Source organism: Phaseolus vulgaris, chromosome 3 (genome assembly GCF_051622355.1).
Source record: "Phaseolus vulgaris cultivar YP4 chromosome 3, ASM5162235v1, whole genome shotgun sequence".
Taxonomy (NCBI): Eukaryota; Viridiplantae; Streptophyta; class Magnoliopsida; order Fabales; family Fabaceae; genus Phaseolus; species Phaseolus vulgaris.
This window is the reverse complement of record NC_143500.1, coordinates 36,193,136-36,211,900: the sequence shown is the minus strand read 5'-3', so window position 1 is coordinate 36,211,900 and position 18,765 is coordinate 36,193,136. Positions and strand designations below refer to the sequence as shown.

The window sequence follows — 18,765 nt, the reverse complement described above, 5'->3', positions numbered from 1 at the left end:
AACATTTTTTTTAATAGTTAGATTAATCATGGGTTGTTAAAAAATATTGATCATATAAATCAATATTGCATTGATTTAAAAGGATAGATATTCATGTTGACCTTTGTATTAATTTATCATATACATGTGCTTACTATAAATTAATGAGTCAGCTGAACTTGGAACTGAGAGTTTGAGGGAGCTAATTATTAATGAAAAAAAAAGTGGTGAATAATATATCCATAATTGTAGGTTTTTATAGATCAAAATTATTTCAATATGATAAATTATATTTTAAGTAAATGCTTTTATCTATTTTTAACTTACATTCTAAAAGTATTTTAATAAACTTTTATTTAATATTTTACAGATCACATGTTCTATTTCATTGTTAATGTCTTTTGAGAGAATTCAATAAAAAAAATCATCAATGAACCAAACCATGAATAAGTCTATACATGCTACTTCCAATTCAAAAAAAATTAAGATGATGAATAAGATTCAAACTTATTCTTTAATTTTTTATATTAATTTTAAATTTCTTTAATATTTAATACAATTATGTTGATAAATAATCTTAAAATTATTGATTAAGTTAAATTAATGTTACCTAAATGTTTGGTAGTGAACTAACCATTTTATTTCATAAATATTAAAATAGAATTCATAAAGAATGGTTTGTCCAAATCAAAGTCAAAATTGTAAGATACACAGTAATGTTTCAAAGATGAAAATTTTATTATATTTAGATTAGTTTTTCTAAGAATAAAACAAAATTAAATGCTCTTTATTATGTTAAAGTAGCTTTTAAGAGATATATTAGTAAACTTTCAATGATTACTTGGCCTATAAAGAAGTATAAAGCCTTAAAAAGAATATAAAATAAAAAAAAGTTGGTCACAAATAACAATGAAATCAATTTATTAACTAAAGTTTGCTTCACAAAAATGATTTCATAACAGAAATTTAGAATGATAAAATCTTTATCTTGAATAACAACAAAATATTTGAAAAAATGAGAGAGAGAATGAAATAAAAACATTATTAAAAAAAAGAAATAAAATCAAAATTGTTATTGCCTACTCCCAGTTTTAATTTTGGTGACATTGTATGTACCAATTTGTTGCAAACATAGTCTGACAGTAAATTAAATCAGTAATTTGTTTCTGCTAAACTAAAATCTATTAGGAGATCACAAAAAGATTCATTCTCTCATTGCATATAACCAAACACTTTTGCTTCCTATGTTGCATTGACGAGTTGAGAAACATTGGCTACACACAAAAGGCAACAATGCCTATGATTCACCTAAGAATCTGATTTTTTTTCTCAGAAGAGTATATCAATGTTATTTTGTTGCCACAATTACTTGCACAGAGAGAAAAGAGAAAGAGAGACAGAGAGATTCATATAATGAATGGGAATGACAACATAACCAGAAGCTAACCGTTGGTGGCGCTTGGGTAGCTATTGAGGGCGACTGGTTTCATCAATCAACATTGGGAATCTGAGACCCAATTTCAAATTCAAACCAATCTCTCAATTAAACTTCACCCATTCAATCCTTCCAACTCCTGCACTGTCACCATGTTCACACCCTTTCAGGACCTTTCAAAGTTCTGATCTTTCACTATATTCCTCCTCCCTCACAGGTTGGTTTTGTTTCTTTTGCCTCAAACTCTTATGGGGTTAGACATTTGGATTCAAAGTCAAGGTCTTCTGGTTCGTGGTGTATTGGCCGTTTTGAGTACTTGGGGTATTTCGTGTGTTCTTCTGCTTATCACGAGTGCTTTTTTTTTCTCTCTCGATTTGAATAACTGAGGATGACTTATTTGTGATTCTAACAATCAAATCTCAAACATCGTATCTTGACTTTTTATTTTATTTTGCTGAACTAGTCCAGTAATTCACGATTCAATGTTCTTTTAAATACTCATATCCATGTGTAATGCTCTGCTGTTTTTTGCCCATTTCGTATAATGTTTGGCTTTGTTCCATCCTGCTTTGATTTCTAGAATTTGATCATTTGTAGTGCTCCTTTTTTTACTACTCGGGCATTTTTCTTTTGTATGTTGAAGAAGGTAATTGTGTAATTATACTTGATCAATGGATAGAGGGCAACTTAATATGCATTGCCCAGAGCAATTTCTGTACAATCCTCGTCTTTGTTTTCACAAAATTCATGTTTTGTGTTGAAGTTTCAGGATTTAACACATCAATATGCGGGATAGTGTGAAGAAGTCAAACGACAAAGGATCTAAAAAATCTGATCATTTGAAGGCACGTACGAAAGGGAAGAAGGATAAAGTGAAAGTGGAATCAAAATCTCATACAAAAAATGTTGGCACTGATGTATCAAGGAAAAGAGTTATCTCTTCCCTCAAGATCAAAGGGCCACGTAAGGATTCTTCAGATAAGAAATTGATTACTGGACAAAAATTGCCTTTGAAGAACAAAAAATCTTCACAGAAGCCATCCTTGAAGTTACAAGGCAAAAAAGCTTCTCTTAGCTCTAGAAAAGAGGGGAAAGATGCTGATGGGGAGGTAAAGCTTAAAAAAATGAAGAGAAAGAGAAAGAAGAAAAGACAAAGGAATAATTTGGATCTTGATGATCCTTCACGCCTGCAGAGGAGAACACGGTATCTTTTAATCAAAATGAAGCTAGAGCAGAACCTTATTGATGCTTACTCTGGAGAAGGTTGGAAAGGTCAGAGGTACGGGATAAGTTTTCCTATAGCTTTCTTTTTGTTTAAACAGGTTGGGTGAATAACATGCATGTTTTACCTTTTAGTGATTAATTTAGGAGTTCCTCTTAGTTGATTTTTGTTACTGTTATCATAAGAGGTGCATGCTCTATGTCACTTGAAATTAATCGCATGAAATTTTTAGAAGATTAAATTATTCAAGGGAAATATAAATAGATAAGTGACTGGTTTATTGAGTTTCAATTGAATTTGGTGATAGCCGGAATTTTCATGTACCCATTTAAGTTGAGTTTATGTTTTGCATGAAAAACTTAGTATGGTTATGCTATACCGTTGATTATAAACCAGAATGGATTGGTCTCTCCAAACATTTTTCATGGACAACAGCTTGCGGCAATGCAGTGTGATCTTAACCTGAAAACAATTATTAGCTATTTTGATCAACGCTAGCCCTTGACAAATAGCAGCGGGGCTCATCATTATTCTATTTTTTGCATTGATGGAAACTCCTTTCACAGTCGAGAAAAGATTAGGCCAGAAAAGGAGCTACAAAGAGCAAGGAAGCAAATTTTAAAATGTAGACTTGGTATTCGTGATGCCATTCGCCAGTTGGATTCTCTTGGTTCATTGAGTAGCATTGAAGATTCTGCAATTGCTCCAGATGGATCTGGTTGTCATGAACATGTGAGTATCAACACTTCATTGCATTAAAATGTTTCTGTATTCTTTCCATTTAATACTTGTGAACCAGCTTCACACCTTCTCTTATTTTGCTGATGGAGAGCCATCTCTCACGCATTTTCTGAAGTCAAGTTGTATCATGTATGGAATGACAAGGCACATTTTAAAAACTGTATATTCAGTCTTCTATTTTTCTACATCTAGATATTCTGTGCTAAGTGCAAAGTGCGAGAAGAACCTCCAGATAATGATGTTATACGATGCTATGGTACATGCAAGCGTGCTTTTCACCAAAGATGTGTGGACCCTCCTTTAGACACTGAAAATGGTGAGTTCCATTATATGGTAACAAGTTGTTCTTTAGGTTGCAACTTCCTGTGCTTTGACTTCATTAGATAAATTATTTGTTTAAATATATATTGCAGTTCCTCCTGGAAGGCAGAACTGGTTTTGTAAATTTTGTGAATGTAAGATGGAAATACTGGAAGCTATGAATGCTCATCTTGGAACTCACTTCTCCTTGCACAGTGCTTGGCAGGTTTTTAATCTTATAATCTCTTAACACCATTTATTTTTCTGTTTTCATCTCTCTCTACATATATAATCAATTTAGAATTTTATAAAATTACTAGCGCATGGGTAACAAAACATATACATACCAGACGAGAATGTACTCCCCCAATTTTCTCTTTCGCTGTTGTTTGTTAGACTTTGTTCTCTTAAAACAGTACTCCTCACTTTAAAGAATCCAAATCCATATATTCCTGCTGCTTCAACTAATAATTCCTCTTTGCCATAATTAAAGGATGTATTCAAAGAAGAGGCTGCTATACCTGATGGTGAGACTGCATTACTGAATCCTGAAGAAGAATGGCCGTCAGATGATTCTGAAGATGATGATTATGACCCAGAGAGGAAAGAAGACAGTCCCAATATCAACATGGAAGGAACTAATGATAGTGCATCTGATGATTTAAGCAGTTCTACCAGTCTGTGTTATTCCGATGATGAATATTCTCCAGTAGATGGTGTCAGTCATGAATATCTTTTTGTCAATAGCAGCATAGATTCAGATGAGTCTGAGGACAAAGCCTGTGGGCGTAGGCAGCGAAAAGCTGTTGACTACAAGCAGCTTTATGATGTAAGTATATGATGTTGTGCTTTAGAAAAGTTAATTAATATTATCAATTTTAAAACTACAACTTCAATGATGGTATAGAAGTTACAAGTTACTGACTAAATGGGATTGGTAAACTATCCCGACATCTATTTTGATGAAAGTTGGTAAATATTTCTGACTCCTCTGTAGGTTTTAGTGTTTTGATATGTATTATTCCAAATAGATGTATTGCTTACCCTTGGATGTGATGTAGACAGATAATCATTATGCGTCGAAATACTACTAAAAATGGAGTCCCTGATTTGTTTGCTGTCCTATAATGGAAAAGAAGTTTCATCTGAGTTCATTTTTCCAGGAAATGTTTGGGAAGGAAGCTCCTGCATATGAACAATTGAGTGAAGATGAAGACTGGGGTCCTGGCAAAAGAAAGCGAAGGGAAAAGGAGTGTGATGCTGTTGATTCTCTTATGACTTTGCATGAAAGTGAGAATAAGCACCCCAATAATGAGCAAAACAACATGACAATAAAATATTCTTCTAGCACAAATATGAAGAGGCATTGTTTTAGGATTCCGCGTGATTCAGTTGAGGTACTACTAGAAACACTTGGTCAATTTATTTATTGTTGGGTTGTGTGTGCTTTAATTTATTACCCTTCATCTTATGAAATGAGCCAGAAGCTTCGCCAAGTTTTTGCTGTGAATGAACTTCCTCCAAGATCTATTAGAGAGGATCTTTCAAAAGAACTGGGACTTGACACTGAGAAGGTGACGACTTACTTCTTTTCTATCTTCCATTCGAATTTGCTTTTGAAGTTTTTCTCTCGAAGCACACTTCCTAGGTCCCCATAGTTACTCCAATTAGTTCCATTTTGTTTGCATGTCTAGAAACACTTTATTTGTTCAAACTTTCTGTCACTAACTTGTGATAGAAAATGCAGGTCAGCAAATGGTTCAAAAATGCACGTTACTTGGCGCTTAAAAACAGAAAGGTAAGCCACACTTTAATATCTCATTGTTCAATTATGCAAGTTTATTTTGTCGTCCTTTTCTTATAAAAATTTCTTGCACCAGTAGCTCTTTTTATAACTGTCATCATCCCTTCTATACACCATCTAGTTCTTTATAGTAGTGTTTAAATTTCACTTATTTTGCTTGTGAAATTTTTTGAACAAATGTCAAGCCTTGTAATTTTAGATTACTATAATAAAATCATATAATAGGCATTGCCTGATGATTAAAAACAGATAGAGGCCTTGGAAATTATATGATGAAAATTCTTGTCTTAATGAGAAGACTAAGAGAGTAATCTTAGCATTTTTTGTAGATTTGTCAGACAGTCAAATTCTGTAGTCCTTTGAAATTTGTATTTGAAATTTGTAATGAACTCTAATTTGAGTGGATTCTATTCAGCATCAAGCAGAAGGAGAAGCAAATCAACTTAAGAGAATCACTTCCACAAAGAACTCCAGATTACAAAATCAGGAGAATACTGATCTTTTGAAATCAAAGACCTTGAAAATTACAAGTCATTCCGAGAAGGATGTTAAAAATGTCAGTGGCAGAAAGAAAATTAAGTTTTCTAGCAAGAAAAGACCACCAGAAATTCCTCCACCTCCAGGAGAAAATGGCAACAAGGTGCTTTTCTAGTAGTTCCATATTTTAAAGCATTGTATGCCTGAGAAGTAGTAACACGTCCATAAACCAGGCAAATCAGTTTCAAATAGAGCATTTTTTTCTTACAATCACTTAAGAAATAATGCCCTATGTCTGTTAGTAGTTTTTATCATATAGTTTTTTGCACTAGTAATTCTTTTGGATTGGGATGGTCCTCAGTTAACTAGTTTTCATTGTTTTTCCCCTTCAGGACTTAATGGAGATCAGTGATGATGTGAGCTTGAAGAAACTATTGAAGAAAAAAAAGAAGAGGTTGGTAAGTTTTACATTTGAAGGAGATTCTCAGACGGCAGAGTTGGAATTTGAAAGACTATGCAAATTGAAGCAAAAACTAGTTAGTATGAAGCAAAAATTAACAACAATTCAAAGTTTCAGAGTAAAGGGTTCAGATGAACCCCATTCTAATGAACCATCCATTGTATATGTACCCACAGCTGTTTTAAGGGAAAAATTTGAATGATAACTTTGATTGGAAAATTTATCAAACCAGGTGAATACCAGTTAATTTCTGTCACCTTGTATTGTTTTGAAGTTAACCATATTAATACTAGCTTCCTCACGATACCAATTCTTTGTCACGTCAGTTCATAATATTGGTGGTCATACTTCAAGGCAACTATTGTTATTCTGTACATACAAAAAAACCACACATTTCACCTTCAGTTGTGTTTGTTTCTGGTTTCTGGCATTTTGATGAAACGGATTTGTTAAAACTTGTTTTTCACATCTCATAATGAAAAGAAACAAGAAGAAAGTCAAAGATAGAAGTTGTAAAATTATACATGTTATCCTTCAATTTATATTGTAAATATCTATCCGTCAGTACTACAAATAATGTCATTGGTACCTTGTATTAAGATGATGGATTATGGATTATGAACATGATAGATTATTTATGTTATGTTAGATAACGTAATATAATTAATAATTAATATTATATAATACAATAAATATAAAATATTATTAATAATAATATATTTATAAAAATATTAATAATAATATAATCGTAAAAATAATAATAGTAATAATAAAAATAAACAAAATTAAAAATACCAGCAACAATAATAAAATTCTAATTTATATTAAAGTAAAATTAATTTATAATAATAAGAGTAATTTGGTATTTTATAAATATATTATTTTTAAAATTTTTTAAAATTTATCATTAATCTAATCACTATCAAATTTTCATAAACCTTTTTTTCAATTTTTTTCCTTACATATGATGACGAATAAAAAAAGAAAAAACATACTTGTAAAGCAGAATGTTTGACTGGTTACTTCTAGTGACTTTTTATGCTTCTACACAATGCAATAAAGCAGAGTAGTTAAGGCATGTGAATAAACTTAGTATTTTAATCAATGACTAACTCATGCTTCCTATCTACTGATTAAAAAGTAAAGGTTTAAATAAGTTTATCCCTGGATTTTACTTACGGTTCTTTATAATTGTGCTATTTTAATTTTCAGTATGATCTAGCAGTGTCTTACTTTGCCTCAAGAAATCTAGCTTAACCAGAAAATAAATGAAGTCTGATCAGGGATAATCCAAAAATCTTATTAAGCTAAAAGTAAATTAAATCTCTTTTTAAATTGCCAATTACATCCATGTAACAATCCTTACTTTAAGACAATAGCAAGGCAATAATCGAGTACATATTTTGTGTAGAACTGTTAAATTGTAGGTAAGCTAGTAAAGAATATGTATACTCTTAATATTAGAGGCTGAATGAGCCAATCCCCAAAAAGAAAGACCATAACTACGAATTACGTATACAATAAAATGGAAACTCACTGCACCTTGCAGAAACTAAAAAAATATTTAACAAAATTGAAAAGCTTCAATTCCGTTTTGCAACTAGTTTGAACTTCCAGTAAGAATCAGCTACAACGACAACGTGTGATTTATCTTTCTAGTAATTGTTTTAAATCATACATCAAGTTGATTTTCGAATTGAAAGGCCTTGTATGACATTCAACACCAGCTTGATATGCTACGGTAGCAAAGATTCCTGGTTCATGACAGATAACCATATCAGCAACTGTAACAAATATTAGAAGACAAAATAGAAATTCAAACCAGTGGATTAGTAACAAACAATATTTAGCTATACATAATCAAAAACCTTGTACACAGAAATGAAGGAAACCAACCTGGTGATATACAAATTAGACATCATGCCTGACGTGCTAAAGGCCTGTGTGGCTTTGGAGCTGAGAAGAAATAAAAAAGAGCATAAATATTATTTACGGACAACATATCAACAATATCTTAAAGCTTTAGAAGGTTGTGTGCTAGTAAGAAAGAAGGAAAGTAACTTGCCATTGGGATTTCCTTGCTCATAGAATGTTCGAAAGAGAAGGACAGCTTCTGATGCCATTATACCTCCAGTACATTTGAAACTCTTTCCTGATGAAACTTCACTATTTATAAGAAAAAATAAGAATTGTTTATTTACATACATTAGTGGATGTAGCGGACAGATGTAAGAAAGAACGAATAAACAACCTTTAATACATTTACCTACGAAGTAAAAATAATAACAGTAAATAACTTGCACCGTACAAAATATAATAATAATAATAATAGTAATAATAGAATAGATCAAGACAAGGGCATGCATAGATGGTGCTGAGTTAAGAGACATACTTATTGACTGGTGTGGTGTTACTTGAATGCAATGACAGTATCGATCCACAACCTCCAAATTTATCATTTGAACAGCCATAAAATACTTCCTTTATACCTGAAATACACAAACAAATGAATTAGAAATGACAATATAAAGAGTGCAACAGTAATAGATTGTTCAACTGAAGACTAGAAGAAGCATACCTAAAATTGATAAAGCAGATGCGCACATTATGCATGGTTCACAGGTAACATAAAGACTGCAGTTTAAGAATTTTTCAGCAACTTCAGCCATTGAAAGTCCATTTTTCTGCCACTGCCCTAGAAGCACGTCTATAGCTTCCATTTCTGCGTGCCTTGTGGCCTGATAATAAGAAAATTTATGGATGATAAAACGATTACAGCAACGAAGAACATCAAAGAAAAGTAGAATAAAGAATTGCATAAAGCTTCGGTGTGAAACTTGAAATAACTGTTAATAAGTTGTGTAAGAAAAAATGAAAGCTTTTTGTTTACAGTTATTTGATAACAAAAAATTGACAAGAACAATCAAATATTTTTCTTTATGATTAAAAATGGAAGTACTTAACTAAGAATCACATACGGGGCCATCAACGACTAAGTGAAAACAAACATTAACAAGTTGTGTGATCATTCACCCAAGTCAATAAAGCCGGTAGCAGAATGCAAGACACGTAAATTCCGTGCAAATATGAACCAATTACCAATTAACAACTCACAAATTATCACATTTCGGATGTTTTTTGTCATTTGAGGCGTGCAATGTGTGCTTACTATAGAAATTAATATTTTATTGTTTTTAAGGCCAGAGTGGGAGGGCTAAATCAGTTTTCACTGTGTAGGGCTTTTGTAACTATAAATTTAATAACGTGTTTAATTGTTATAAATATTTCCACAAATTTTCATCCGGGCAAATAAATATTGGGCATTCAGATAATAAGAAATTACGCCATTCATGTACAGTGGCATATGAGCCAAGCTTCATATTACTCAAATATTCACAACGGTTGAGTGAATACCCAGTAAATACTTAATAAACTTTTTTCATGCTATAACAAAGGAGACTTCTTCATTACTTTCCATAACCATACAATTTTAAAATTTCAGTTTCAATTTAGTTAGCATTTATACTGTGAAAAAATGTATGCTAATAAGACCTCTATGCAAACTTACAGAAACCAAATCTAATTAATTAAGTTTTCAGTAGAAAAGCATAACATTCCAAAGTAATCCACAGTTATAAACAAAAATAGATTATTAAAGGAACAACTAAATAGAAACCAAAGGATAGAAAATATATGCATGAAAACAGAGAAGAGATCATTGATCAAATTACATTTCGTGTCTCGGTAGTTCGGTTCCTGCCTGTGGCTATAACCTTGCCATCCTCAACAATTACACATCTGGCAACAAATACCACAGTTTACGTAAACCAAAGCAATAATGTTCCAATGAAATGATAGACATAGCCTCTCCAATCAAGATGACTAACGAACAAAGATTTACTTCGGCCAATTTTACACTCAACAAATTATAGGAAGCATACCAGGAATTACAAGTAAATGTTCAATGCACCATGTCTCAAGATTACTATGATGTTAAAGGAGAAAACAATAAGCCATTATTACTAAATATACATGCTAATCCAATGTCTAATGCCAATTGCTCAATTTGTTTCTTATTTTTTGTCCAAAATAAAAAGACCAATGAAAAGGGGCATTCATATATAAATTCGAAAAGCAGTTCAATGATTGGATTGCTGGTCTTGAGGAAAGCCTCAAGAGAAGATGTTTTGATGATGATGATTATTGAAGATGAAGATGCTATAGATGTTTTAAAGTGTTTTGCTTTCATTGTATTTGTTGTTTGTGTCCTTCAAACAATGTATTCACAAGGTTATAATCAGAATCAGCACACAACAATACTAAAATGACTTAAAAAGAAAATGTGTTCTGAAAAGAGAAAATTTGTTGTTAAATGGTTTTGTGGCCTTGTTAATCGTTTATGTTTTTGAATAACCAATTAAACTATCCATGATAAGGTTCAGAACAAGATAATCGATCATCTCTCTTTTAATCGATTAAAGCAAAGAGTTGGGAACCATGTCTCAATAGTTTAATCGATTAAATGTGCCATAATAGATTAAACCAGAAATATTGTAACTGATTTTCAAAAGAATAATCGATTAACACGTTAAATAATCAAAACAAGTCAGTAACAATTTTTAATCAGTGTTTTCTAAACTCTATAAATAGAGTATTTGACTCAATGTTTGTACAAGATACATATAAGATCAAAAGCAATCTAAATTGAGTTTTTCTAAGCATTTTCTCATTCTCATTTGTACTATCAAGATTTGCTAACAAAGGTTGTGTGTTGTTGAACCTTGTGTGCTTCTGCAGTGAACATTTGATAACATTTTTCCTTGTATTCTTTGTTGTTGTAAGTGGATTGTTCAATTGTTTGGTTCTTGGTGATCAAGAGTTGATAAGGCAAATATCCTCATGTTAAAAAGAGTTGATAAGGTTGATATCCTCTTGGAATCAAGATTTGTTTTGGTTGATATCCTCTTGAAAGTGTTTAAGAGTTTATTGTTTTGTAATAACTTTTGAAGTTAGTGGAACCAACTATTTTAAGGTTGAATAGTTGAGACTGGACGTAGGATTTTATTGATTTGAACCAGTATAATATCTCTTGAGCAATTTTTTTTGCTTGTCTTCTTTTATTTGTGCCCAATCCAATCTTGTATCAGTCTTGCTTCCAATACAATTGCATTCAGTTTTTCAGTCTTAAAAGAGTTTTAAAAAGAACTTTAAGAAAGGGAACTTCTTCTGAAAAATATTTAAAAACCAATTCACCACTCCCTCCGTCTCCCTCTTGGTCTAAACAAGTCATTCATTCTTTTGTAACATGGATTTGGTACAATACATAAGAGATCAATGATATTCAAACATTCCCGCTTAGAACTCATTGATTTGACCAAGACGAGAGTTCAATCAAAAAGATTAGTAGTCCATTAAGTGAGAGAACCTAAAGGCTTACGTATCAAATCAAATAGTTTAGCCTACACAATGTGGGACACCTAACACTACATCCCCTTTTTCCCTATAACAATGGCTTTAATTACCTATCAATATTCAGTTTGCACCTTAATCCAACCCATAGGTAGCCCTTTCCATAACTCAACTCTTAATGAAAACACCAACTATTAGGATTTAAGTACAAGAGGACAGTCCAAGCCTTAAAGCGTAAGTATCAATCAAGTAGCTTATCCTACTCAATATGAGACTCCAAACATTTTCAGTTGCCAGTCATTACAACTCTGCTTTTGATTAATTAAATCCCACTGTTATTGACTTGAAATGACTTTAGCCACTGATGCATGTAATTGACTTTCTGTTTAATCAGTACCTTGTCTTTTAAATAGGAGTCATCCAAGTATTTGTCACATGTCCCAAATCAAATTAAAAAATTAAGCAACTTCTTATTACACCCTCTTTTTTCACGTATACAGTCATCATAGCGCCGAGACCCATTTAGCTCACACTCTCCTATGCACTTCTTTAGCTATATTTATGGTCCAAAAGGACAGTCATCTTCCTTAATATTAAAATAAGTATCACCCTCTTCTTTCTTCCTCAGCCATTAGAGACAAATACTAAAATATTTTCTGATTTCAAATATCTAACAAAATATCCAATTACCATAGAATGCATTTCCTTGTCTTAATGCAATCAGCCGGCACCAGTGATGAATGTGAAGGCCGGTCAACACCCTTGCCTAACACTTTCCAATCCTAACAACACCTTTATCAATTACAAGTTACACTTCCAAGTTCCAACAATATTCAAGTAACATGAAATTGTGAAGGTAACTTACCCAACAGGCACTTCAAGAGCATCCAAAGCTAACCTTGCCTGTCACATAAATCAGAGTAATAGCAAGAAATGAAAAGAGTTCAATCCAATGAAATAATAATAATAATAATAACACCAACTAAAACTAGTGTTCCACAATGCCAAAGGGCTCCTCGCTATGAAAAAGTACAAGGGAGGGTCAGTGTATGCAACCTTACCGCTGTGTTAAGGCTCACCTTCAACGAAATAGTAATAACAATAATAATAAAAAAGGCAAGAATATACATTTCCGCATAGATTACATGGTGAATGTAAGGAAAGCAGAATCAACATAGTCAGGGAGATAGACGGCTTAAATTGTCAGTTTCAACGCAACAACTGCTGTCATGAAGAAGACAAACACTGTTTTCCACTAAAACCTAGCACCAACTTACTCCACCGCCTCCCATCATTTCCAATTTAATGAGTTATAAAGGTGAATAAGCAAAGAAACCACATAAGCATTAATTTCTGAAAAAATTATCAATGGAATTTATCACCTACAGAAAAGAACACAACCCTACCTACCAGAGGCATACTTGCAGAAATGAATGGTGCATATAAAAATGTTTGCAAAGCATTACCTGGTGTATAGCTAGCTCCATGAATGCAAGGGTCTCAGGAGAGGTCATCCTGGCAAATGTAGAGAACAGGGGTTCAGAGGAAGAAAAAGAGAGGCACAGCGCTTAGTGACTCACTTCACACCCTCTCTCTCAAGTCCAAACCCCCCTTTCATTTGACAGCAACTGTGACAGAGGAGAACAAGTGATTACTGACTTGGATGTAAAGCTCTAATCAGCACAAAGAGGGTTTTTATTACTTTGTAAATAACAATATTATTTTAATGTGAGTTTCACGAACATATTTTGTTATAAACCTCTCTACCATTACAGCATCTCCCTATCGTACATCCACAATTTGAATGAAATCACTCTACATTCAGTATATTCAAAATATGTAGGCTAATTAAAGTGTCATCTAAGAATAATCTTACTTAAGCTAACTACTAATCCAATATTTTAAGTCTAATGACTGTAAATAGACTATAACCCTCTTCCGAAAAACAGTGTCCAAGTCTGCCAAACGGTGTCTTCGGCAATATCTCTTCTTCACACGGACAAAGGTGAAATCTGGCAACAACGAACTCTTTTCTTCAGTAACACAGCCCGCACAGAAAGCTTGTATATTTAATATACATAATTTATATTTTAAATAACAATAATTTTAGAATAACAATAAAAAAATTCAAATTTGCCTGAAAAAAAGAGTATTATGAAGTAGTTGAAGTATGTAGGGTTACTTTCAATAAATGATAATTTATATTTCTTTTTCTTTTTTATTTTTATTTTATTTTAAAATATAATTAAAGATAAAATTAGAATAATAAATATATATATATAATAGAAAGATCTCCATTATATATTTCTATGTATTAAATAAAAACCATATTAACAATTATTAGTGACTGATTAGTAGTTTACTTTTCTTTATATTAAGACACCAAAATGGGATTGTCACGAAAGAAAGAAAAAGCAAGTGGAGAAGAAGTTGTATTTAGTTGGATAAAAAAGAAAGAAAAACTGAAAAATCGATGGAGGGACTCGTCTCATTACCTAATGTTGTGCTCTCTTTTACTACCACTCACAATTAAAATAACCTCAGTTGTTTATAAGATTCACATAATCGACTATGGGTCTATTTTTTAAAATATTTTTAAAAAATGAAAAAAAAATATTACGATAAAAATACATCATTCATATTTCTTCTATCTTTTTAATCAAATCATCTTCATTTTCTCTCATTTGTTACTCTTTTTCCTTCTCTTTTCTATCTATTTCTTTTCTCTATTTCAATCATTCCATTAAAGATTGTTATTTAAGAGCTTTTCATGAAGTGTCTCCATGTTCTTGCAACCTATAAATATTATAAAGGAAATAAGGCTTAAGCTATATTCATTTTATTATTTACTTTGATTTTTGATTTTTTTTACTTTTTTATTTTAATATACTATCAACGCATAAAATTATTGTAGTCCATGGCTGCAAAAGCCTTGTTATTATAATCACATGCATTAAGTTTTCTGGCCTGAGAAACTAACCATTTTAATTTCATCTTTTGACCTCTTCTCTCATCTTTTTTTTATGTAGCTAAAGCATTGTAATTAATTTAACTTGCAGTTATTCTCAACAGTGAAGTTGTATGGTTTGTTAAGGATGAGAACAACCCTGGCTCACTAACAGCCATGCTAGCTGCCGATGAAACATTTGTGAGAAGTGCTCTGGCTGATAGACTCTCAACCATTGTGCAAAATGTAGCTCTCACCGTCACAGCTTTCGTTATTGGATTCACATAGAGTTGGAAACTAACAGCAGTGGTTGTAGCCTACCTTCCCTTTCTCAAAAGCTTCTATCACTGAGGTTAGCCTCATAACACCACTTTACGGATGATTTGCTCTTCTATGCATCTTGTTTTAGTGCGTGAATCATGTGTCATTTCAGTGCACAACCAACAGAAGAATGGCAAGTTTAAATTATTTTTGCTGCAACTATTTCTCAAGGGGTTTAATTGGAGGACATTACAGCCATGTTTACTCTAAAGCAACCTCTTTGGCTCGTGAAGCTATTGCCAACATACGAACTGCGTTTGGCACGACAACGATGGAATCTCAATCCAGTTTGCATCTGCATTGAACAAACAAGCTCTTTTATGGGGCCACATATCAGGTTTTGATTATGGCATAACCCAGCTATTGGCTGTCTGTTCCAATGCAGCTGGCCTTTGGTATGCTTCAGTTTTAATCAAGGAAGAGTCAAATTTTGGAGACATCATTAAGTCCTTCATGGTCTTAATCATCACTTCTCTGGCAATAGCAGAAACACTAGCTCTTACCCCAGACAGTTTTAGGCATTCTCCAAAGGAGAACATCCATCACCCCAAATGACCCCAACTCAAAGATGATAACTGATTTCAAAGGAGAGATAGAGTTTAGAAATGTTAGCTTCAAGTACCCTATGTGACCTGACATCATCATATTTCAAAACTTAAATCTCAGAGCCTCAGCAGGCAAGAGTCTGGTAGAGTGGGACAAAGTGGATCGGGAAAAAGCACAGTGATTTCTTTGGTAATGAGATTTTATGACCCTGGGTCAGTCCTGATAGATGAATGTGATATCAAAGGCCTAAACTTGAGATCCTTAAGGATGAGAAAAAGATTGATTCAGCAAGAACCCGCTTTGTTCTCAACCAGAGTTTATGAAAACATCAAGTATGGAAAATAGGAGGCATTAGAAATAGAGGTAAAGAAGGCAGCCAAAGCAGCAAATGCTCATGAATTCATCGGCAGAACAAAAGTTGCAATAGCTAGAGCGCTTCTGAAAGATCCATCCATTCTTTTGTTGGATGAAGCACAAGTGCTCTAGAAACAGAATCAGAGAGGCTAGTCCAAGATGCTCTAGATTAACTGATGGAGGGTAGAACAACAATTTAGTAGTTGACATCAACTGTTTATGATGCAGACAACAACATTGTAGTGCTCCAAAACGAAAGGGCTGCTGAAATGGGAAGACATGAGAGGCTGACGGATCTCCTCATGCAAGAGCAAACTGCTCTACTTGAGCTGAACTCGGTGCTACACTATCATATGGTTCATGCAGTTGACCTCACCTAATCAAATAAGGTTAAAACAACTCAGATTATAGGTATAAAACAGCTCATCCCATGTAAGAACCAGGTCTAATTAGTACTATTACCATATTTACTCATACAAACTGTATAAGATGTATATGTTAGTTCTAAAATTGCTATACTCCGACCACGAGGTTCGAAGAGGACCAAAGTCTAAATTGTTGTCACCATCTCCTACTTTTATATATTTATTTTCTTTCACAACATTACTAGTTGTATAAACCTGCGCAGAAGCCATGTTGTTAGTGATAGGTTTAATGTCTGAATTTATGATTGTAGTTATTAATTTCTTATCGCTTATGCATCTATACTAAGTTTCAAAATTAAAAGACAATAGGAACAGATTATGTTCTGGAATTGCTCAAATTTATTCATTAATTGCCAAAAATGAGTCAAAACACTTATAAATTTAACCCGCCAAGAAAAATACGAAAACTTAATCCACAAAGCAAAATAGGCAAAACGTGAATCCAATATTACATAGGACACGTGTTGCTGGGTAGAGGAATCTAAGGTTTCAACTTCATAGCTAGGGTTGTGGAAGCACCATATACATTCCCAAAAGGTAAAAGAAATGCAATGGGAAAGGGAGATGCAGCGGCGTCACATGCAAAGGAGAAGAAGATAAGGAATGAGGAAGAAAGCTATGCCAAAATCGTAAAAAGGGAAAAAGGAGAACAAGAATGAATATGAGATTCCAGCAACCAAGAATATGATTAATTGAAGAAGAAGGGAGGAGTGGGGTTACCTAGAGCGAACACGCGTGGGGCTTCAATGTCAGAGCAACAGTGATCTGGTCGATCGAAATTCAGCAAGACGAGAGCGGATTTTGAGCGATTGAGGGACTTCGAGAGGCAGTGATGTTTAAATTCATCAATCAATCAATTAAAATTAAATAAATAAATGTAATTTAATTAAAATTGATTAGATCAATTTATTTACATAAAAAAATAAAATTACTAAGAAGTTAAGTGAGAATTTAACTATTTTAAAAAAATATAAAATTATAATTACATGATAATATAAATTTTATTTATATAATAATTTATATTATTTTATATTTATCAATTAGTTAATGAGTTAGTTTTATCAAATAATTTAGATTTAATAGTTTAAAATTCAAAAGCATGAGTTACCCTATAAGTTAAATTTGTCAAGTACCCTAAAAAAAATTTCTTAGAAAGAAATAACTAAATAATAATAATTATAATAATATTAATAGTGAAAATTATTATTATTTAGCATTGGTGTTATATAATTGAAGTATAAAAGGATTAAGGATGAAGTTTGAAATCGATGTAATGTGAGAGGAGGTTATGAAATTAGAGTGGAGTATTTGGGTTTAAGTTTTCTTATTGGTGTGTAGCTTGTGTATGTATATATGTTTTTAATTTAAAACAATTTTTAATGTGGGATTTTTTTTCCAATTTATGTAACATACGAACTAAGCAAGATTAGCTCACGTGCTACCAACACTTGCACTCGAAAACAATTATACAATTTTTTTTAAAAAAAAACTGTGTTTAAAATTTAAATAAATTTTAATGTATTTTAACTATGTTATTTATTTATTAATTAGGGCGTGTTGCATTGCATATTGAGTTGGCAAATTTTTATAGAGTGAAAAATCGGAATAACCAACTATGTCAATGAAATTAAAAATTATTAATGCAAATAATGTTGTTTGGTGATTTATTATTCTACTGGAGAAAGTGCTCAGTGGTCAGAGTTCGGTGTACGGTGTGAGTAGGTCAGCTCGGTTGTTGGGCTTATAAATGGATCATGAGTTCGGCCTAATTATGTTAGTAAGTCCATTGGAGAATAATTAAAATAATATTTTCATACACTAATATAAGGTTATTAGTAAAAAATATTTATTAACCGAAGGGTGTGTGTTAGTACGCGTAGTGGTTAAGTCACGTAAATATATTTTAACCTAAGTGTGCATTTAGAACACGTGGTGATTAAGTTGTATGCATGATGAAAGATAACGTTGCACCATGAGTAAGGGTGCCCACGTAAACACAGAATATTTTCCTGTAGTGAGCACCTGAAGATAAGTGGTGTCCCATTAGCAAGTGTTTTTTCTGTTGTTATTTTATGCTCTCATTAGAGATAAGATTTTTTTCTTGTTGTAGCACCCTGAGTGGAGGTGTCCATAAACATAATGTTTTCTGTTACGCATGTTTCTGGTTGAGATTAGATTCTCATGAGAAAAAGTTGTTACAAGAGATAAGTTATAAAAGGGGTTTGAGACCCCAGGTAAAGGGATTTTGTTTCTAAGACTAAAATTGAATACTTCTTGAATTTTAGTAAGCTCTTACTGACTTGATCGGTTCCAGCTACAACAGATTCAAGAGGAGACCATCTGGA

General features: G+C 32.5%; 2 protein-coding genes and 1 pseudogene across 9 annotated transcripts; 2 read left to right on the top strand and 1 right to left on the bottom strand.

Annotated features, from left to right (window-relative positions):
- The first annotated feature begins 1,185 nt into the window (after positions 1–1,185).
- LOC137807259 (pathogenesis-related homeodomain protein) lies at positions 1,186–6,674 on the top strand. Of its 2 annotated transcripts, none has more exons than XM_068607781.2 (11): positions 1,186–1,631; positions 2,184–2,693; positions 3,203–3,368; positions 3,570–3,693; positions 3,791–3,903; positions 4,171–4,506; positions 4,841–5,074; positions 5,162–5,251; positions 5,425–5,475; positions 5,897–6,121; positions 6,351–6,674. In XM_068607781.2, exons 2-11 carry the CDS (start codon positions 2,200–2,202, stop codon positions 6,618–6,620), a joined length of 2,103 nt encoding a protein of 700 aa, XP_068463882.1. In that variant the 5' UTR covers positions 1,186–1,631; positions 2,184–2,199; the 3' UTR covers positions 6,621–6,674. The 2 variants fall into 2 exon arrangements, with proteins under 2 accessions (XP_068463882.1, XP_068463881.1); XM_068607780.2 differs by having other exon boundaries at positions 2,178–2,693.
- Positions 6,675–7,851: 1,177 nt separating this feature from the next.
- Positions 7,852–17,256, bottom strand: EMB2191 (Cytidine/deoxycytidylate deaminase family protein). 7 transcript variants are annotated; one of them, XM_068607785.2, is made up of 10 exons: positions 17,141–17,244; positions 13,760–13,839; positions 13,294–13,455; positions 12,693–12,730; positions 10,150–10,216; positions 8,997–9,156; positions 8,811–8,907; positions 8,484–8,584; positions 8,315–8,374; positions 7,852–8,172 (listed from the first exon to the last, which is right to left on the bottom strand). In XM_068607785.2, the coding sequence occupies exons 3-9, from the start codon at positions 13,339–13,341 to the stop codon at positions 8,337–8,339; spliced, it is 549 nt and encodes a 182-aa protein (XP_068463886.2). In that variant the 5' UTR covers positions 13,342–13,455; positions 13,760–13,839; positions 17,141–17,244; the 3' UTR covers positions 7,852–8,172; positions 8,315–8,336. The 7 variants fall into 7 exon arrangements, with proteins under 7 accessions (XP_068463886.2, XP_068463883.2, XP_090156905.1 ...); XM_068607788.2 differs by having other exon boundaries at positions 7,935–8,202; XM_068607782.2 differs by lacking the exon at positions 13,760–13,839 and having other exon boundaries at positions 17,141–17,256.
- Positions 15,153–16,375, top strand: LOC137805571 (ABC transporter B family member 13 pseudogene; annotated as a pseudogene).
- Positions 17,257–18,765: the final 1,509 nt, after the last annotated feature.